Source organism: Amblyomma maculatum, chromosome 1 (genome assembly GCF_055883805.1).
Source record: "Amblyomma maculatum isolate TAMU_Amacu chromosome 1, ASM5588380v1, whole genome shotgun sequence".
Lineage (NCBI taxonomy): Eukaryota > Metazoa > Arthropoda > Arachnida > Ixodida > Ixodidae > Amblyomma > Amblyomma maculatum.
Window position 1 is genome coordinate 148604398 of NC_139344.1, and position 21570 is coordinate 148625967.

Genomic DNA, 21570 nt, shown 5'->3' on the forward strand with positions numbered 1-21570 from the left:
TTTGATACGTGATTTCAGTTTTTCTGGATTGGACTGGAGAGTGATCTGTGTTTATGCGCCTACTAGAAAGTCTGAGCGCGAAGAGTTTTTTCACTATATGAAATCCTTCCTAATACATGAGAGGCGTGTTCTCCTGCTTGGAGACTTCAATTGTGTCTGTAGACCGGAAGATAGAACAACAGACCGTGTCCTTCGTGACAAGAGCGCAGAGTTACTTATTGACATTGTTAATGAGGCAGAGCTTGAAGATGCTGGCTGTATACTGACGCATGAAGGCCAAGCAATGTTCACGCACTTTCAAGGTAGCTGTCATGCAAGGTTGGACCGAATATATGTTCCTATTGATTGTGTGCCCTTGTGCTCGGAATATCAAACACTTCCCATGAGCTTTAGTGACCACTCCCTAGTAATGGTTACTCTAGGCATGAAAAGTAAGGCAACGAAGTTCAATTGGGAGCTATTGAAATTTAATGAAAAGCTGCTGCTGGATGAAGAGTTTACCACTAAAGTGAAAGAATATATTACGCATATGTTGCAAAATGACTCTAATTTTATACAAGCATGGGAGCAGTTTAAGTGCGATATAAAGATAGCTGCTATTGACCGAGCATGCACTCTCCGACGTAAAGAAAGAGAACAAGAAAAAGAACTTCGAAGGACACATGAATACATGCTTAGCATGGAGAGCGTTAAGCCTGGCTTGTTTGCCCAAGATATAAAAAAGATAAAAACCAAACTTGAGGTGATAGACGAAGAGAAGTATGGCGGTGCGGTGATAAGGGCACGCAGCGAAAAATTGTGGCTCGGAGAGACGCCCACGAAAAGGGCACTTAGTGATGAAAAACGGTACGCGGTGTCAAAAGAGATAAAAGAAATCTGTTATCAGAACGTAGTTACCTCGGAAAACAAAACGATTGAACGGGCGTTTGTAGAATTTTACAGGGAATTGTTTAGCCTAAAAACACCGGACATTGAACGCTTCAGAAAAGACTTTCTGTCGCTGATGCCAAGAGTAGAAGACGAAGTGGCGCAGACACTTGAAGCAAGTATTACTTCCGAGGAAATTAAGGCCGTTATCGGGGAATTAAATTCCAATAAGTCACCCGGACCAGATAGTCTTGGTGCTGCCATATACAAGGCCTTTCCAACTGAAATGGCTGTTTTACTGGAAAGAGTTACTAGTGAATGCTACGAAAAGAACATACCTCCTCCGTCTTTTCGAATGTCACAAGTTGTACTAATCCCGAAAACAGATGACCCAGTTAAGCTTCAGTCTGTAGCGTCTTACCGTCCTATAAGTCTAACGAATGTTGACTATAAAATTTACATGAAAGTATTAGGGCGACGACTCCAATGTGTAATTACTTGTCTTGTAGGCCCACATCAGACATGCGGTATAAAAGGAAGGACCATTTTTACTAACATACACGCAGCAAGGAGTGTACTCGAATGTTGTGACGCGATGCATGACCACGTAGCAATGATGCAATTAGACCTCCACAAAGCATTTGATAAAGTGGTACATGAAATTTTGTTCTCTGTTTTAGAGTATGTCAATGCTGGTTCCGTGATTACAAAGGGCGTGAAAATGGTTTACGAGTGCTGTTCAGCGAGACTGGTCGTGAATAAGCATTTAACCGATCGTATACCTGTTCAGTCGTCAGTAAGGCAGGGCTGTCCTCTGTCTCCCCTTTTGTTCGCGCTTTATCTGGAGCCTTTCTGTTTAAGATTGCTTACAAGGCCAAACATACGCGGTTATAGATTTTTTCAAAGTGAAGTTCGGGTTTTGGCATACGCGGACGATATTGCGGTTTTTTGTACTGACCATGAGAGCGTGAAGAAGTTGTAAAAGAAGCCACTGCTTTTTGCACTGCAAGTGGAAGCGAAATTAGTTGGGCAAAGTGCTTAGGATTTTGGCACGGAAACTGGCAATACACGCCTGAACTGTTCTCCAGTATGCAATGGACAATAACGCCAGGCAATTACCTTGGTGTGCCACTAAAGCATTACCGTGAAAGCAAGGAATGTTGGGCCGGTGAAGTTGAGCAAGTGAAAACCCAAAGAAACAAATGGGGAGGACATAACTTTTCTATGTTCGCAATAGCTACCGTTTGCAATATGTTCCTAGTTGCAAAAATGTTTTACATGCTGCAAGTGTTATCAATGTCAAGAATCTCTGTTCAAAAACTGCATAGGGCATTTGCCACGTTTGTGTGGGCTTCCACATGGGAGCGCACCAGTCGATGCAATCTGTTTCATACGGTGCATAATGGTGGACTGGGATTGTCACATTTATACTTAAAGCGGATTGTAACCAGGTTCTTTTTTTTGCGCGAACAAAGCGATGTTTTTCTTAGAACGGTAATCCAAGTGCGATTGCGTGATTCACTGCCGGAATATGTAGTTTCGACTATGTCTACAAGGACAATGGCTCTAAGTGTTTTTCTTCGTGAAGTTGTCGCGTCCTTCCAAATAGTGAAGGCGAGATTTTCAAATGAGTATATGTGTACTGTTACGCGAAAACGGCTGTACAAAGATTTATTGGAAACCTTTTTACCTGTGCCTCTTTATCGCGCTGTATATGCTTTGGGTCCGGAGCGGGACGTGTTGAAGAGAGTGAAAAAAAATGCCCATCAGATCGTCCGCTAAATCTTTCTTTTTTCAATTGCATACCGGCACTCTTCCGGTGAAGCCATGGCTGGAAAGCAAAGGCCTTTTTGTGCCTTGGTCTGCTGACTGTTTAATTTGCAAAAAGCTGGAATCCATGGAGCATATTCTCCTTGAGTGTGACGATGCGGTTTTTTTGTGGGACGTGCTACAGCGTACTATTGAAAAGGACTTACCAATAACGCCGTTTGCAATACGCTACCTTCCATGCGCCCAACCAGGAGAAGTGCCCAGTGATTTATTTATGGTCTTGTGTATGCACAGCATATGGAGAACGCGGATGGATGTTCGCCATGAGCATGTTGTCGTACACCCAGCCCATCAGTACTTTGTTGAAAGTGTAATGTACACGCGTGATGTTTTCGGAGGGCAATCTGAACCCCCGGAATGGCTGCCAGTCTTGGGCAAGCTCATGTCACTTAATCCATTCTATCACAAGAAACCTTGAAACCTGTAAGAAAGTGACGTGTTTTTAATTCCATGCGATTTTCATCGTTCTTTGTAGTTACCAAGTCGGTAATAAAGAAAAAAAAATCCGGCGTGGTCTAGTGGCTAGGATACCTGGCTCTCACCCCGGAGGCCCGGGTTCGATTCCCGGCGTCGGAAAGATGGCGGTCTCATGGTGTAATGGTTAGCACTCTGGACTCTGAATCCAGCGATCCGAGTTCAAATCTCGGTGAGACCTGCGCCTCTTTTTCTTTTCTGGCCATGTTACGCATCTGCATTCTCTTGTGCTCTCGCTTGCGATCCGCTGCCACGTTCCGGCGTGGTCTAGGGTTCTGGACGGCTGAGCCTGAAAATGTTGCTTGCTGGAAACAGCGCATCGGCCGTTGGCCGAGGTCTTTCTACTCCTCAGGACACTACCGAAACGTACAAAGTTGTCCTTCCACGCCTGCCCACCGGTAATGTTGTCCTTAATACCGTTTTCCTGCATGCCGACCTTAAGGGTCGCCCGTACCGAGCACCTGACTTTCGAGACGCACTTGCACAGATTTTGGACCTCCGGGAAATTTTGTGCATTGGTCAATACCAAATGAGCCACGTGTGGATGGTTACCTGCGAGAGTAGTTCTTCAAAGCAGAAGCTAATTAACAAAGCAGAGTTCCCTGTGAAAGGACTTCGGTGCATGGTGTTCGACCCGGATACAAAGAATGTCAAGGGTAAGCTCCTTTGGCTTCCACGCTATATGGAGCACCGGAGGATTGTGGAAGCTTTTGAGCCTTATGGAACGATTCAATCTGTGGAACGTGAAAAGTGGCGGTGCCCAGGGATGGAGCACATGGAAACGGCGAACCGTGAAATCTCCCTCACGCTCAAGGACCGAGTGTCAGCAAGTACAATTCCTCACACTCTTAATGTTTATGGGGTGCAGGCATTAGTGCTTATCTCAGGGAGACCTCCACTGTGCCTTCGACGCAGCCGGGTAGGCCATGTACGGCGTCAGTGCCGAACGCCTCGATGCACCCAGTGCCGGCGCTTTGGCCATACTGTGGAGAACTGTGTATTAAGTTATGCCGATAGACTGCGTCAAGGCCAGTGGTCACGAGAAGATGACGTGGCGTCCGAGCATATCATGGATGTGTCAGAGGTTGTTGATGTAACTGGTGAGTTAGGTCGTGAACCTCAAATTGATGGGGACCAGAAGCCTTCTGCACTTCACACCAACTCAGAAGAATCTGCAGTGACTGGCCATCAAGAACCAGCGTCTCCAGAGCCAAAACCGCCGGACCCGGGCCCACCTGTGAGTGCCACTCAGAGTGCTGCCCTTGCTGCCCAAGAACCACCTTTCATTGAAGGACGTCTGGATATGCCTCCTGTGGAATCAATGGAGAAGATACTGCCAGTGGATGCTCGCCTATCCTCCTTCGTCATTGATTCTCCTTCGTCGTTGGAGGGTAACAGTGAGCCGTCTGTGGCGCCGATCTCCGGTGCGTCCGGTTCTCTGTCGGCTGTCAGTGTGGCAGCGAGCGATGTGCTCCAATCAGGTTCGTGGGCCGAAGCCTTGAGTGTCTCAGAGGAGGACATGGACAACACAGTGCCTTTGAAGCGCCCCGCAGATGATGAGGTGTGTATCGATGGTGCTGGCCAGAAGGCACACTGTGTAGAGGCCACAGGAAGGGTGACTTTAAAGAGGAGGGCGATGTCTGCCCGAAAGGCCGCCAATTTGCAGGCGGGCCACCCCATTCCAGGGGATGATGTTTAAAAGGACTAGTACCAAAAATGGCTAGAGTCGCAGCATATCAAGTCGCTACCCTTAACGTCAGGGGTATGCGTAATCGTCGGAGACAGCAGCAGTTAAGACATCTGTTAAAGAAATGGAGTGTGTCTGTAGCAGCAATTCAGGAAACAAAGTTGTCCTCCGATGAAGAGACGGAAGCTGCTCTTGAGCCGTTTTTGCCGGAATATAACATTATTGTTAGCCACGCTAGAGGCTTGTCCGGAGGGTGTATGCTATTCCTGGCCAAAACACTAGAGATGACAGCCATGTCTTATTGCATAGATGGCGAGGGACGACTTATATGCTTTGACCTCACAATCTCAGGTGTGCAGTGGCGAATTATTTGTGTTTACGCCCCTGTAAAACAACGAGACAGAAGGCATTTTTTTCTTTCATTAGTTAATCATTTGTGCACAGATCGCAAAATTATGTTGTTGGGAGATTTTAATTGTGTTTGTAGGGATGAGGACCGATCAGCATTATGTAAGAGATATGACCCTAGTGCTGCATTACTTAACGATTTGGCTTGTGAATATAACCTTGTGGATGTGGGGCAGGAAAAAGGCGACAGTATTCATTTCACTCATTTTCAGTTCTCCTCTAATACCCGCCTTGACAGAATTTATGTTTCTGCAGACATGTTAGCAAATTTGTTTGGTTACTGGATGCGGCCCATCTTCTTCAGTGACCATTGTATGGTGTCTCTTCAGGTAGGGAGGTACAGTCGGCAGATACTTCACCCTCGGTGGGAACTGTGGAAAATGAATAACTGTCTGCTCTCAGATGAAATCTTTAAGCGTGCTGTACCTACTTGTTTGAAAGACATATGGTCACGCCATGATCTGTCAGTTTTTCAAAAATGGGACTTGTTCAAACAGGAAACCAAAAAATTAGCAATTGAAGCCTCTGCAAGAATCGCGTTCCTAAAGAGACACCACCTTCGTGAGCTTGGGCGCACTCTAACTGAGCTACATGAGCTAGAGAAGGTTAGCCCGGGTGCCTATGTTGAAGAAATTATTAACGTAAAGGCAGAGCTTCAACAAATTGCGACGGAAAGATACAAGGGGGCCCTAATAAGATCTAGGACTCGAAGGTTTCATGACGAGCAACCTTCACGTCGGGCCCTCATTGATGAAAGAGAGAATGCTCTTACGAAGGAAATATTGGAAATTCAGTATGGTGGTTGCACATATAGTGATGCTCCTAGTATTCTTGCTGCTTTCTATGATTATTATCGAAAGCTGTTCGGCAGTTGTAAAGATCCAAATCAGGGTTTCGATTATAATTCCTTACTTGAGAACTTTCCTCGACTAGACGATGAGAAATGTGCTGTAGTAGAGGGACCCATCACTTTGGAAGAAATTAAATCAGCCATTTCAGACCTTCAGAACCAGAAATCTCCTGGCCCAGATGGTATTACTAGCGAATTTTATAAAACATTTTCGCCTTGCCTAACGCCTGTTTTTATGGAAGTATTCCAAGCATCTTATGTTGTGGGTCTCCTGCCCCCCACTTTCTATTCAGGCCACACAATATTAATACCCAAAAGCAAAGATACTAATCGGTTGAAAACTGTTGAAGGATATCGTCCAATTTCCCTCTGTAATGTTGATTACAAAATTTTTGCCAAGGTCCTTTGTTCTCGTTTGCAGCTGGTTATCATGGACTTGATAGGTTCGCATCAGGTATGTGGTATCAGAGGGCGCAGTATTCAAACACACATCCATATTGCACGTTCAGTAATCGAGACAGTATCAGATGAGACAGGCCAAGTAGCTCTGATTCAAATTGACCTGGCGAAGGCGTTTGATAAAGTTCGGCACAATTTCTTGTTCGCGGTCTTGGAGAATGCAAACATTGGTGACGTTTTGCTCAAAGGCATAAGGCTGTGCTATATGAACTCGTATACAAGACTAATTGTTAATCAGGAGCTAACGAAACCAATGCCACTGGAATCATCTGTTCGTCAAGGATGTCCACTGTCTCCACTGTTGTTTGGCTTATATCTGGAACCCCTCTGTCTCAGTATAATTAACAGTGCAGCCATCCGTGGTTTCTCTCTGGCTCAATGTGAAGTTAAGATTTTAGCTTACGCGGACGATATCGCCCTCTTTTGTTCTGACAAAAAGAGTGTACTTGAGGCTTTACACTTGACTGAACAGTTCTGCGATGTATCAGGCGCGGCCCTTAATTTAGATAAATCCAAAGGTTTTTGGTTGGGACACTGGGGCACTAGACCAAGCCAGTTTGGAGGCATATGCTGTGACTGTAGTCCTCTTCAGTACCTAAGGGTTCCACTGCACCAAGTTCGCAATAGCGCAGCCTACTGGGATTCACAGATCGTACCTATACGGCGACAAACGCAGGCTTGGATGGGTAGGGAACTCTCAGTGTTTGCTAGGGCACAGGTCTGTAACATATTTTTGTTTGCAAAGCTTGCGTATATCCTTCAGGTCCTGCATTGTGCGAGGAGCAAAGTACAAGTTATACACAGAATATTTGCAACATTTGTGTGGCGCTCTCAATGGGAGCCCATGCGGCGTGACAACTTGTTTCTTCCCTTAGAGTCTGGTGGAGTGGGCCTTGTTCACTTGTTTGTGCATCAACTTGTCTCCCGTTTTTTCTTTTTCAAATCGGCAAACCATCCGTTTCTTGTAACTGTGCTCATTAGGCGCCTTAGTCCACATTTGCCTTACTTATTCGCACCAACTGGGCAGGCTCGTGAGGGGCGTTTATGGGGATTCCTTAAGGAGGTTGCTGACACTTTCAATTTTCTCACTGTGCGTTTCTCGGTAGATTACCTGTATAGCCTCTCGAGAAAGCAGATGACCCAGGCTCTCACTGAGTCTTTGTTCCCTACACCGTTGTATCGGCAGCCTTATCTGGGGTTTTTGGACACCACTGTTCTAAAGCGTGTTAGGCAAATGTGCATTCAGGCAGCTGCAAAAACGTTCTTTTTCAAATTACATACAGCGACGTTGCCTGTCAAGACATTTCTTCACAATAAGGAGACGTTTGTGCGCTGGTCGGTAAATTGTCGCCTCTGTAACGTGCCTGAGACAATTGATCATTGCTTTATTCTGTGCCGTGATGCTATGTTCTTTTGGGACATACTACAAAGAACTCTTAAAAAGGACATTGAAATTACGCCTTATACAATTAGATTTTTGCCTCCTGACAAAAACTCTGTCGTGCCTTACGATCTATTTGTGTTGATGGGACTGTTCAGCCTTTGGAAAAGCCGCATGATCGAGAGGCATGCAGAGCCACTAAGATCGTCGAAATCCGTGTTTCGGGAGCAGTGTGCTTTGGTGAGAAGTGTATATGCTGCACGTGAAGAACCTCCAAACTGGATGCCGTATCTAGACGCATGTGTATGTCTCCCAGACTTTTGATGTTCTGATGATTGTGCATTGTCGGGCTGAGGATATGACGGGCTAGCATTAAACAGCCCGGTAACTTTAGACATGGACATGTTTAAGTAAGTGGAGTTGTTCCTTTTTACGGAAGTTTTCCCATGCAATAAAGAAAAAAAAAATCCGGCGTGGTCTAGTGGCTAGGATACCTGGCTCTCACCCAGGAGGCCCGGGTTCGATTCCCGGCGTCGCAAAGATGGCGGTCTCATGGTGTAATGGTTAGCTATCTGCGCTCTGAATCCAGCGATCCGAGTTCAAATCTCGGTGAGACGTGCGACTCTTTTTTTTTTTTTTCTGGCTATGTTACGCATCTGCATTCTCTTGTGCGCTCGCTTGCAATCCTCTGCCACGTTCCGGCGTGGTCTAGTGGCTAGGATACCTGGCTCTCACCCAGGAGGCCCGGGTTCGATTAACGGCGTCGCAAAGATGGCGGTCTCATGGTGTAATGGTTAGCTCTCTGCGCTCTGAATCCAGCGATCCGAGTTCAAATCTCGGTGAGACGTGCGAGTCTTTTTTTTTTTTTTTTTTCTGGCTATGTTACGCATCTGCATTCTCTTGTGCTCTCGCTTGCAATCCTCTGCCACGTTCCGGCGTGGTCTAGTGGCTAGGATACCTGGCTCTCAACCAGGAGGCCCGGGTTCGATTAACGGCGTCGGAAAGATGGCGGTCTCATGGTGTAATGGTTAGCACTCTGTACTCTGAATCCAGCGATCCGAGTTCAAATCTCGGTGAGACCTGCTCCTCTTTTTCTTTTTCTGGCTATGTTCATCATCATCATCATCAGCCTGACTATACCCACTGCAGGGCGAAGGCCTCTCCCATATTTCTCCACTTAACCCGGTTCTGTGCTAGCTGCATCCACTTGACCCCTGCGAACTTCTTAATCTCATCCGCCCACCTAACTTTCTGCCGCCCCCTGCTACGCTTTCTTTCCCTTGGAATCCAGTTTGTTACCCTAGGCGACCATCGGTTATCCTCTCTTCGCACTACATGTCCTGCCCATGTCCATTTCTTCTTAATTTCTACTAGAATGTCGGTAACCTCAGTTATTTCTCTGACCCACTCTGCATGCTTTCTATCTCCTAATGTTACCCCTACCATTTTTCGTTCCATAGCCCTCTGGGTTGTCCTCAACTTAAGTAGACCTCTCTTGGTTAGCCTCCACGTTTCAGCCCCATAGGTGAGTACAGGCAAGATGCAACTGTTGTATACTTTCCTCTTTAGCGATACCGGTAAACTGCTAGACATAATCTGCGAGTGCTTGCCAAATGCGCTCCATCCCAATCTTATTCTGGCTATGTTACGCATCTGCATTCTCTTGTGCTCTCGCTTGCAATCGTCTACCACGTTCCGGCGTGGTCTAGTGGCTAGGATATTCTGCTTCCGGCCACGGCAGTGAACGGACGCAGGATGCAGGGCTCCTCACGAGCGGCTTCAGCGACCATGTCAGGCCGCGGTAACAGGACTGCTGAACAGGACAACACTTACCAGGTCGTTTTGCCTGCGCTTCCAACAGGTCGGTTTGTTTTGAATACCGTTTTTTTTGCATGCCGATATCAGGGCCCGCCCGTACCGGGTGGGAGATTTCCGGGATGCTTTAGCACAACACTCGCTAATCCCCGATGTTATCGCTATGGGGTCGTATCGGATGAGCCACGTCTGGGCCGTCACTCTCAAGGATACTGAAGCCGTCAACAAGATTGTCAGTGTAGGTGAGCTGTCTGTAAAAAACGGTCGCTGCTTGGTGATTGACCCGGCGAACCAGGACGTGCGACTCAAACTTCACTGGCTACTTCACAACGTGCCAGACGAAGATGTTCGTGCTGCATTTGCGCCGTACGGAAAGGTGTCAGACGTTTCCCATGAGCGTTGGCGTGTTAAAGGTATGCTAGAAAAGGGCTCTACAACTAGACTCGTCACGCTGAAGCTGAAAGCTGGCATGAAGCTCGACGACCTGCCGCATCAGTTGAATGTTAGCGGTGAGCTCGCGCTCGTCATTGTGCCAGGCAGACCCCCGTTGTGCCTACGCTGCCGGGGTACGGGTCACATCCGCAAAGAGTGCCGGGTTCCTCGCTGCGGAACCTGTCAAAGGTTCGGGCATAAAGACAGCCAGTGTGCACGAACCTACGCTAGCACTTCCGGATCTGGGACCAGCGAAGACTCGTCCGAGTTAATTATGGACGAGGCGGATGCGGAGGAGGCTGCTGACATTAGATGTCAGTCAACGAAACAGGACGCGCCTTCCATGACGGTTTTAGCAAAGAATAAGGTGATGGTCTCAAATGAAAAGAATGAAACTCGGCATGTCTTGAACGTTCCATTCCAGGACCATGAAAGCGCGTCAAAGGAAGCGGCAGAAGACGTAACCAAATTTTCCGACGCTGAGGATCATCTCAGTACTGAGCCTTCCTGTACTGATGCCATGGAGGTTGGGCCGGAGACAGCAGCCTTAATTGCCGCGAAACGTCCGCATGAGGAAAGCGTCGAGGAGACTCAGCTGCCAGGCGGTGTCTGTGGTGAGCCGCCGCCGAAAACTTCTGGCATCCGAAGAGCCACGTTAAGACCGAAGCCGAACTTCTCGGCCGACACGCGGCAGGCGGGGAAACCGCCTCCGTAGTTTTTGTGGTGTCCTGAACGATTTGTGGATAGGCTGCCTACCGACCAGCGTCAGGAACCTTCTGCAACCAAGTGGTGCGTGTGTGAGCAAAAATGAAACAATGTGCTTGGACTTCGTTTGAATGCATCCCGACATTCTGCTGGGAGGACATTACATGCATACATACGCCGCTGTTCGTCAGAAGCGGAAGCCACGCAACCATGAAGGTAGGCACCATGCCGGTACGGGCGTCTCTCTCTAATACATGACTCTCAAGCTTAATTCGCCGTTACATGTAGCTACTTTGAATGTCAGAGGACTGGGAGCGAGAAAGCGACAATGCCAGCTCAGTCGCCTCTTTTTGGATAATGATATAGATATAGCAGCTGTGCAAGAGTCAAAGATTGAGAGCCAAGAAAGCACTGACCGTATGGTGGCTTCTTTTCAAACAAACTTTTATGTGTGTGTATGCCATTCTGTTGGTGTATCGGGTGGATGCCTTTTTTTATACGTAACACGCTGGGAGTAAGCGTAGAGTCCGTTTTTGCCTGTCCAAGCGGTCGGCTTTTGGTTAGCGCTTTTACCTACTCTAATTTATGCTGGCGTGTTGTGTGTGTGTATGCTCCCAATTCAGAATGTGAGCGTGAATTTTTTTTTTGAGTTTATTAAGGTGTGGTTGAAGGTGAGACAAAATCTTGCTTGTACTTGGTGACTACAACTGTGTGTGCGCAGCTGTGGACCGAGCGGCGAAGTGTAAACCTCGAAGAGACAGAAGCTCCGAGCTGTTGAATGCACTTGTGCATGAGTATGGCCTTGAGGATGTTGGTAGTGTGTTCTCCACTGGAAACCAGCCAGAGTTCACGCACTTTCAGCGAGATAGCCATGCTAGATTGGACAGGGTGTATGCCTCGGTAGATCTTGTTTCCCTATGTACTGCATATGAGGTCAAACCTGTGTCTTTCAGCGATCATTGTCTCGTGAGTGCAGTGTTTGACCGCAAAGGAAAGAAATCGCGCTTTAACTGGTACCTATGGAAACTGAATGCCAAACTTCTTGCCGATGAAGAGTTCCTTACGGAAGTTAAGACCGAGTTTGAAAATCGTCTTGCTATGAGACCAGTAAGTTTTGCAGAGTAATGGGACAGCTTCAAAGAGTGGGTCAAATTGAAATCCATAGAAAAGAGCAGTAAGGTGCGGCATAAAGAGAAAGAAAAAGAACTGAATGAACAACTCCAGTTTTTATTGAGCATGGAAAGTTCTGTGCCAGGGCATTTCGCCAGTAAAATACGAGAGATAAAAAGTGAGTTGGAAACAATCGACAGCGAAAGATACACAGCGGCTGTCATACGTGCAAGGGCTGAAAAACTTTGGGCAGGAGAAGTGCCGACAAAACGAGCGCTAGCAGACGAGAAAAGATACGCCTGCCAGAAAGAAATAAGGAGTATAAGGTATACCGGCCATATCACAGAAGATGCTAAAGATATTCAGCGTACGGTAGCAGAGCACTTCGAAGAACTGCTTAGCGCTAAGCTTCAGACTGTATAGTGGCTTTGATACAGATTTTCTAAGACTGATGCCTGCACTGGATGACGAAAGTAAAGCGCTCCTAGAAACACCTGTCAGGTCATCTATTGCAGATACTATCTCCTGCAATATAGTATCTGCAATATTGCAGGAGATAGTATCTGCAATAGATGACCTGACAACTGGGAAGGCCCCTGGGGCGGATGGTCTAAGCGCTGCCTTCTTTAAAACTTTTCAGCAGTATGCGGCTCAGTTTATGCTTCGTGTAATCACTGAAGCTTATGAACGTAATACTGTCCCAATGTCTTTCTCTACATCGCACATTGTTCTAATACCCAAGACAGATGATCCGGAGAAACAACTGTTGGTGGGGTCATATCGACCGATTAGCCTCACCAATGTTGACTACAGGTGTACATGAAGGTTTTAGCAAAACGACTGCAAAGCGTAATAAAGAAATTGGTTGGGTCTCATAAAACGTGCGGCATCAAGGGTCGATCCATTGCCACGAATATACATGTCGCAAGAACCGTACTAGAATGTGTTGATGCACTCGGTGGTCAGATAGCCATGATGCAGTTAGATTTGGCGAAAGCTTTTGACCGTGTTTCTCACGAAATTCATTTTTCCATTTTCGAGCATTCTAACCCTGGTGACCCCTTCATGGATCACTGCCTTGTCGCGGCGGAGGGGCTTGCGAAACTCGATGAAGTCGTGAGCTCTGCCGTGTAGGGCCACCCAAGATAGACAGGTCACGGCAGAGAGTTCTGACAAAATGTGATTCACTGGAGAAGGTAATGGCAACCCACTCCAGTATTTCCTGCCAAGAAAACCCTATGGCCAGTCACAATACCATTAAAGATATGGCGCCGGAAGATGAGCCCCCCAGGTTGGAAGGCGTCCCACATGTTACTGGGGATGAACAAAGGGCGATTCCCAGTAGCTCCAGGACGAATGAAGCGGCTGGGCTAAAGCCAAAAGGACGCTTAGTTGTGGATGTGTCGGGAAGCGACCCGAAAGTTCGATGTTGCAAGGAGATATATCCCATAGCAACATGGAATGTAAGATCTATGTTACAAGGTAAACTGGATGTCGTCAAGCGAGAAATGGACATATTGAACATTGATATCTTGTTTATCAGCGAGCTCAAGTTGACCGGAATGGGAGAATTTATCTCCGGCGACCATTATGCCTTTTACTGTGGGCACGAATCCAAGAGAAGGAATGGGGTCGCTCTCATAGTAAACAGAAGAATGGGCAAAGCAGTGCTAGGGTACAACAACCCCAAAAACGACCGGATGATTTCACTTCGTATCCAAGGTCACCCTTTCAACATAACAGTTATCCAAGTCTATGCACCGACCACTGCTGCTGAAGACGCTGACGTTGAGAGATTTTATGCGGACCTACAATGCCTTTTAGACCGCACCCCATCATCAGACGTCGTTTTTCTCATAGGAGACTGGAATGCTAAGGTGGGAGTAAAGAAATATCCGGAATTATAGGCAAGTTCGGTCTTGGCGAGCCAAATGAAGCTGGGCAGAGGCTAGAAAAGTTTTGTCAAGAAAACAACCTGACCATAGCGAATACTCATTTTCAACAGCACAAGAGGCGCCTGTACACATGGACTTCACCGGACGGTCTGTACAGGAATCAGATCGATTATATTCTTTGCCGGCAGAGATGGAGAAGCGCTATACAAGCAGTAAGAACAAGGCCTGGGGCCGATTGTGGCACCGATCATCAGCTTCTTGTTGCCAAAATTAAGCTTCGATTGAGGAAAACGCAGAAAACTAGAAGGCCTTTCAGGTATGATCTGGATCAAATTCCATTAGAATATGCTGTGGAAGTCAGGAATCGATTTCAAGAATTAGATCTAGAACACAGAGAGCCCGAAGAGATGTGGACTGATGTCCGTGATATAATACAAGAAGTTGCTACTAAGGTAGTTCCAAAGCAAAAGAAATGCAAGAAAGCAAACTGGTTATCTGAAGAGGCTTAGCAAATAGCTGAGGAAAGGAGGATGGCAAAAGTTATGGGGGAAAGAGAAAGATACAAGGCTCGCAATGCGGATTTTCAGAAAATAGCAAGGAGAGATAAGAATGCCTTCCTGAACATACAGTGCCAAGCAGTTGAGGACAACAGCCAATTAAGGAACACAAGAGCTCTGTATAAGACAATTAAAGATATCAAAGAAAGCTTCTGTGCTAAGCTGAGCGTGATAAAGGACAAATGAGGCAAGGACATCACTGAAGCCTCAGAGATAAAGAAGAGGTGGCAGGAATACACAGAAGAACTGTACAAGAAGGACCCGAATGTGCAAACCCAACATAAGACGGTTGTGATTACTGATCTCGAGCCGGGCATCCTGAAGAGTGAAGTTGAATGGGCCTTAGCCAGCCTTGCTAAGAACAAAGCTAGCGGAATTGATGGCATTCCAGCTGAGTTGCTTCAAATCCTCAACCATGACGCTGTTAACATTCTTCATACATTATGTCAGAAGATTTGGACAACCCTGCAGTGGCCACAGGATTGGAGGAGGTCAGTTTACATCCCCTTTCCAAAGAAAGGCAGTGCCAAAGATTGTTCCAACTACCGCACGATCGCGCTTATTTCGCATGCTAGCAAGGTGATGTTGAAAATCCTCCAAGGAAGGCTGCAGCAGTATGTGGATCGGGAGCTTCCGGACGTGCAAGCTGGGTTTCGCAAGGGCAGAGGAACTAGAGGCCAAATCGCCAACCTTCGCTGGATCATGGAAAAAGCAAGAGAGTTCCAGAAATCCATCTACTTCTGCTTTATTGATTATGCGAAAGCGTTTGACTGCGTAGATCACAGCAGATTGTGGCAAGCTCTCCAAGAGATGGGAGTTCCAATTCACCTCATCTGTCTCCTCAGGAACCTGTATGAAGGACAAGAGGCCACAGTTAGAACTGGGCATGGTCTTACTGATTGGTTTCCGATTGAGAAAGGAGTGAGGCAAGGCTGCATACTGTCGCCCTGCCTATTTAACCTATATGCAGAGTGCATCATGAGGAAGGCCGGTCTGGACGAGTCTTCAGCTGGAGTGAAGATTGCTGGAAAACGTATCAACAACCTTAGATATGCGGATGATACCACTTTAATGGCAGAAAGTGAAGTGGAACTCAAGAGACTTCTGATGCGCGTACAAGAAGAGAGTGAGAAGTTTGGGCTTAAACTGAACATTAAAAAGACAAAGATCATGGCGTCTTGCCCTATCAAGTCCTGTAGCATCAATGGACAAGAAGTGGAAGCTGTGACAGATTTTCTCTTCTTGGGCTCCAAGATTACCTCGGAAGGAGACTGCAGCCATGAAATTAGGAGACGCCTGCTTCTGGGAAAAAGAGCCATGGTTAGCCTTGACCGCCTAGTAAAGAGCAGAGACATTAGTCTGCCAACCAAGATCCGTATAACTCGTGCTATGGTCTTTCCAGTTGTGATGTATGGATGCGAGAGTTGGACTGTGAAAAAGGCTGACCGCCGAAGAATTGACGCGTTTGAATTGTGGTGTTGGCGAAGACTCTTGAGAGTTCCTTGGACTGCCAGAAGATCAAATCAGTCGATATTGTCGACCATAAACCCTGACTGCTCATTGGAGGGTCAAATTCTAAAGTTAAAGCTCAGCTACTTTGGTCATCTGATGAGAAGAGAGGAGTCGCTGGAGAAAGATTTGATGTTGGGAAAGGTTGAGGGTCGCTGGAGTAGGGGTAGGCAGCGAACGCGATGGTTAGATGGCATCCTCGAGGCACTGCAGATGAAGTTATGTGATCTTAGGAAGATAGTGAGAGACCGGAAAGCGTGGCGTGACACGGTCCATAGGGTCACGAAGAGTCGGACACGACTGAACGACTGAACTGAACTGAACCCTGGTGACGTCATAGTGGAGGGTGTTAAAATGGCGTATGCGAACTGCACGACCGGTATTATATTGAATGGTGAACTGACTGACAGGATCGCAGTACGTTCATCGGTAAGGCAGGGCTGCCCGCTCTCACCCCTGCTTTTTGCACTGTATTTAGAGCCACTTTGCTTGGCTATCATTGATAGCGATCGCATTTTAGGGTTCAAGCTGCAATCAGCACACGTGAAAATGCTAGCATATGCTGATGACATAGCAGTGTTTTGTGCAACTAGAAAGAGCATCTGTGAAGTCACGGGTGTCGTCCAAACATTTTCTGATCAAACCGAATGTAAGATCAATTGGGAGAAAAGCTCTGGGTTTTGGCACGGTGATTGGGACGTGACACCTGATTTCTTCTGTAAGCTGCGATGGTCTGCTCTCCCAACGCGATATCTAGGCGTGCCTTAAGAATGTTATCAAGATCCCAACGTGCACTGGATGGAAGAAACATCCAGAGCGAAAGAAAAAGCGGATGCCTGGCAAGGAAGGCAACTCTCAATGTTTTCGCGCGCTTCTATTTGCAATGTTTTTCTTATTTCGAGGCTGTGGTACCTCATGAATGTGTTGTGTGTCTCACGAACCTCAATTCAGAAAATGCACCGCGTTTTTGCTGTTTTTATTTGGCATCCACATGGGAAAAAACCGCCCGGACGAATTTGTTTATTTCTGTTAAAAGGGGCGGGCGTGGCCTTGCACATCTGTTCTTGCGTCAGGTGGTTTCGCGATTTATATTCCTCCGTGATCAAAAAGATACCTTTCTAAGAACTGTGATGCAAGTGCGATTACAGAGTCTGCTCCCTGAACGGATTGTGTCATGTGAAAACGTGCCTGGTACTGTGACTGGCTACCTACGCGAGGTTGTTTTTTTCGTGCAAGTTGCTTAAAGTGCGGTTTTCTTTTGATTACCTTTACAATGTTCCTAGAAAAAAACTATAGAGATCTCATTGACGTGATGCTACCGGTGCCTTTTTACCGGGTATTACACTGTGGAGGCCCAGGGCAGGACGTTTTGAAAAGAGTTAAGAAGATGCCCGTGAGGCCATCTGCTAAAACGTTCCTTTTCAAACTTCACTCTAATACGCTCCCTGTTAAAACCTGGCTGAATGAAAAAGGTATCTTCTTCCCATGGACAACAAATTGCCTTTTGTGCAAAAAACCGGAAACAATTGAACACGTTTTCTTACAGTGTTGGGATGCTGTCTTTCTATGGGACGTCCTCCAAAGGACAATTAAAAAGGAGGTTCCATTAACTCCTTACGGTATAAGATTCCTACCAGTGCAGAACGATGATGCACCTTATGATTTAATTATGCTTCTTGGCCTCCATAGTTTGTGGAAAACACGAATGCAGGTGCGTCATGCAGATATAGATACACGATCTGCGCGTGAAAACTTTATTGAAAGTGCTGTTTATATACGCGAAACTTTCAGGAGGCAGCAGGATCCGCCACAATGGCATTGTCTCTTTGATGAGTTAGTGCACTTGAAAAGATTTTAGCCACGTACGCGTTAGCTCAAGTGTAGTTGACGTTTTTTATCATGTGTGTTTTTGTTTTGTGTTTCGCGGCAATAAAGAAAAAAAAATCTAGTGGCTAGGATACCTGGCTCTCACCCAGGAGGCCCGGGTTCGATTCCCGGCGTCGGAAAGATGGCGGTCTCATGGTGTAATGGTTAGCACTCTGGACTCTGAATCCAGCGATCCGAGTTCAAATCTCGGTGAGACCTGCGCCTCTTTTTTTTTTTTTTCTGGCTATGTTACGCGTCTGCATTCTCTTGTGCTCTCGCTTGCAGTCCTCTGCCACGTTCCGGCGTGGTTTAGTGGCCAATTCTTAGACTGCTGGGATGCAGTATTTCATTGGGACGTGCTACAAAGAACAATTAAAAAAGAGCTACCACTAAACCCTTATGGCATCCGGTTTTTACCGGTGGAGAACGAAGACGTACCCTATGATTTAATAATGCTTCTGGGCCTCCACAGCTTGTGGAAAACACGGATGCAAGTAAGGCACGAAGATATTAACATTCGCAGTGTACGTGAAAATTTTGTTGAAAGTGCTGTTTATCTACGGGAATGTATCTGCGCGCTCCCCGACCCACCACAGTGGGCAGAAGTTCTGGATGACCTGGTAAAATTGAAGAAATTTTAACCTCACACGCGTCAGCTCAAGGGCAGCTGAAGTGTTTTATTAAGTGTGACAATTTGTTGTTCATGTATACCTCGGAAATAAAGAAAAAAAAAAGCGTGGTCTAGTCCTACTTCCGGCCACCACCGTGTACGGACGCGGAATCATGTGCTCCGACGGAGCGGCGATTGCGGCTTTTACCGGCCGCGGAAACAGGATCTCAGATAGCGAAGACAGCGATTATCAGCTTATTCTGCCTCAGCTGTCAACCGGACGCATCGTTCAGAACACCGTGTTTTTGCACGGCGACGTGCGAGCAAGGCCCTACAGGGTTGAAGATTTACGAGATGCGCTCTTGCCTACAGGCTTACTGCCGGATGTGGTGGCCCTGGGAGCCTACCAGGTTAACCACGTTTGGGCAGTCACCCTTAAAGGTGCCGAGGCTACAAAACGGCTGCTTGGTGTGAAGGAGCTAATGGTGAAGAGGCGACGCTGTGTTATCATCGACCCGCAGGAACAGCAGGTGAAGCTGAAGCTTCACTGGCTATTGCATGGAGTGGCGGACGAGGACGTCCGGTCCGCACTCGCGGCCTTTGGGACTGTAATGGATGTCAGACGAGAGCGCTGGCGAGTGCAGGGTGTGAGTGACAAGGGCTCCACAACAAGGTCAGTGCTTTTGAAGCTGAAGAACGGCATGAAAATAGAAGACCTGCCGCACCAGTTACGGGTCGGTGGTGAACTGGCACTAGTTGTCGCACCTGGTCGCCCGATGCAGTGCCTGCGATGCCATGGCTCGGGCCACGTGAGAAGAGAGTGCAAGGTGCCGCGTTGCTCGATCTGCAGGCGATTTGGGCATGAGGACTCGCAGTGCGTCCGTACCTACGCCGCGGCAACGAGAACGGAGGCGAGTGATGACACCGAGCACCTCATGGACGAGGTTGAGGCGGAGGACGCTGCGGAGGGGACTGGTGAGATAGCGACTGCTTCGGGAGCAGAAATGCCTCTCCTTAGCGAAGGAGCCCAGGATAAAAGCACGGACAGGGCAGGTGAAATGGTGGAAAACCCATCATCGGCAGCGTCGGACATCAACGAAGATGGATCCAGTCAAGCGCAGCAGCCAGCAGCAGTGAAGGGTCAGGAGCCCCCAGGCAATGGCAATGTAAGTTTAGTGGGTGCCGGAACTGCAACTAAACGCCCCCACGACGCAGCCGGCGATCTCGACGACATGCCGTATACAAGCAGTGTTGACGAGCCGCCTGTGAAAGCGGTGCAGGGACGGCGGTCGTCCTTCAAGCCGCGACCTAACATCGCAGCGGAACGAAAACCTGTCGACAAGCCACCCCCGCCGAAAAGCGAGACCGGCCAGCCGGGCGGCTCCGGAGGCGTCTAGCGGCTTGCTAGACGTTAAAGGTAAGCACCATGCTCCTGGGCCTACCTCATAATTAGAGCAACAATGGCACCTGAACCGTCTCTAAGTGTAGCCACGTTGAATGTCAGAGGACTAGCGAGCAAAAGAAAACAAAGTCAATTATATCGGCTGATAACAGATAATGACATTGACGTACTAGCTGTTCAGGAGACAAAAGTCGAGGGAGAAGAGGGGACTGGGAGCATGGTGCTGCGTTTTACCTCAAGGTACTACGCTGTGGTTAGCCACGCTGTTGGGTTGTCGGCAGGATGCGTACTCTTTGTCAAAAAGTTACCGGGTCTTACTGTGCAGAGCATCACATCAGGGTCCTCTGGAAGACTCGTTATTTGTGATTTTAGTTATTGCCAAAGAGAATATCGGGTTATTTGCATATACGCACCAAATGCAGTGGATGAGAGATATAATTTTTTCGCTATGGTTCAGCAATATGTGGACCCTGAAAAATGCCTCATTATTTTGGGGGACTATAACTGTGTACTGAATTCTACAGACAAAACCAGCGGCACAGCTTTCCGAGATAAGAGCACAGATTTATTAGCCGATATTGTTACCGCAGCCGAATTAATCGACGTGGCCGAAGTCCTAGAGAGTGGACAGGCAGTGAAGTACACTCATTTCCAGGGGACAAGCCACGCACGCCTAGACCGGGGTTTATGTAGCACTCGACTTGATCTCAAAATGCCGCACTTACACCGTGCTACCGCTGTGTTTTACTGACCACTGTCTGGTTAAGTGCGTAATAGGAACAAAGAAAGAAGTTAGGAAGTTTGCTTGGGATATGTGGAAAATGAACGTTAAGCTTCTCGACGACGAATATTTTGTAGCAAAAGTGACAGAAGAAACCAACAGAATAAATATGAACGATTACTGTAAGGTGGGACAACAGTGGGAACTATGCAAAGAGCAAATCAAAATCACAGCGATTGATAGGGCCAGTTCGATTCGATTTCACGAAAAAATTAAAGAAAACGAACTGCAGAAAACACTAAAGATGTTAATAACAGAGGAATGCAAAAAGCCAGGCGTTTTCAAAGATGACGTGAGGATTATAAAACAGCAATTACAGCTGATCGAAGAGGAGCGTTATCGGGGCGCGCTGGTGCGAGCTAGAACAAATGCACTAAAAGCGGGCGAAGTACCTACGAAGCTGGCTTTAGGTTTGGAAAAAACGAACGGCCAACGAAACCACGTATGCGAGATAGAGCGGAACGGCGTTGTGGTGTCAGATAACGACGGCATTGGGCGAGAGTTCTTTGAGCATTATCAGGCGTTATTCGCGTTTCATGAAGCTGACTTGGACGGTTTCAAAAAGATGTTTCTGGGTCAGATGCCGCGACTGGCCAACGAGGTAAAAGAAGTTTTGGAGCGGCCAATAACCGAAAGAGAAGTGTGCCGAGCAATTGAAAACTTGAACGACGGAAAGTCGCCTGGGCCCGATGGCTTGAGTGCCGCGTTCTACAAGTTTTTCAAAGATAAGTTGTCTGCAGTGCTTACAGCTGTATTCAATGAGGCATACCAACTGAAAGAATTACCACCGTCATATAGTACATCACATACTGTTCTCATACCAAAAACTGACGATACAGAAAGACTTCGCCTTGTAACGAGTTACAGGCCCATCGCTTTAACCAATGTTGACTATAAAATATTCATGAAAGTCTTAGCAGCTAGGCTCCAGA

At 47.2% G+C, this 21570-nt stretch overlaps 1 protein-coding gene and 6 non-coding genes across 7 annotated transcripts; all 7 read left to right on the forward strand.

Moving 5' to 3' along the window:
• Positions 1-3201: 3201 nt before the first annotated feature.
• TRNAE-CUC (transfer RNA glutamic acid (anticodon CUC)) lies at positions 3202-3273 on the forward strand. The gene has a single exon. It is a non-coding gene; the product is annotated as a tRNA-Glu (tRNA).
• Positions 3274-3280: 7 nt separating this feature from the next.
• Positions 3281-3352, forward strand: TRNAQ-CUG (transfer RNA glutamine (anticodon CUG)). Its single transcript has one exon. It is a non-coding gene; the product is annotated as a tRNA-Gln (tRNA).
• Positions 3353-8423: 5071 nt separating this feature from the next.
• TRNAE-CUC (transfer RNA glutamic acid (anticodon CUC)) lies at positions 8424-8495 on the forward strand. Its single transcript has one exon. It is a non-coding gene; the product is annotated as a tRNA-Glu (tRNA).
• A 392-nt stretch (positions 8496-8887) lies between these two features.
• Positions 8888-8959, forward strand: TRNAE-CUC (transfer RNA glutamic acid (anticodon CUC)). The gene has a single exon. It is a non-coding gene; the product is annotated as a tRNA-Glu (tRNA).
• A 7-nt stretch (positions 8960-8966) lies between these two features.
• On the forward strand, positions 8967-9038 carry TRNAQ-CUG (transfer RNA glutamine (anticodon CUG)). Its single transcript has one exon. It is a non-coding gene; the product is annotated as a tRNA-Gln (tRNA).
• An 8954-nt stretch (positions 9039-17992) lies between these two features.
• TRNAQ-CUG (transfer RNA glutamine (anticodon CUG)) lies at positions 17993-18064 on the forward strand. Its single transcript has one exon. It is a non-coding gene; the product is annotated as a tRNA-Gln (tRNA).
• Positions 18065-18610: 546 nt separating this feature from the next.
• LOC146204456 (uncharacterized) lies at positions 18611-19852 on the forward strand. Its single transcript, XM_084604708.1, has one exon. The coding sequence runs from the start codon at positions 18629-18631 to the stop codon at positions 19850-19852; it is 1224 nt and encodes a 407-aa protein (XP_084460834.1). The 5' UTR covers positions 18611-18628.
• Positions 19853-21570: the final 1718 nt, after the last annotated feature.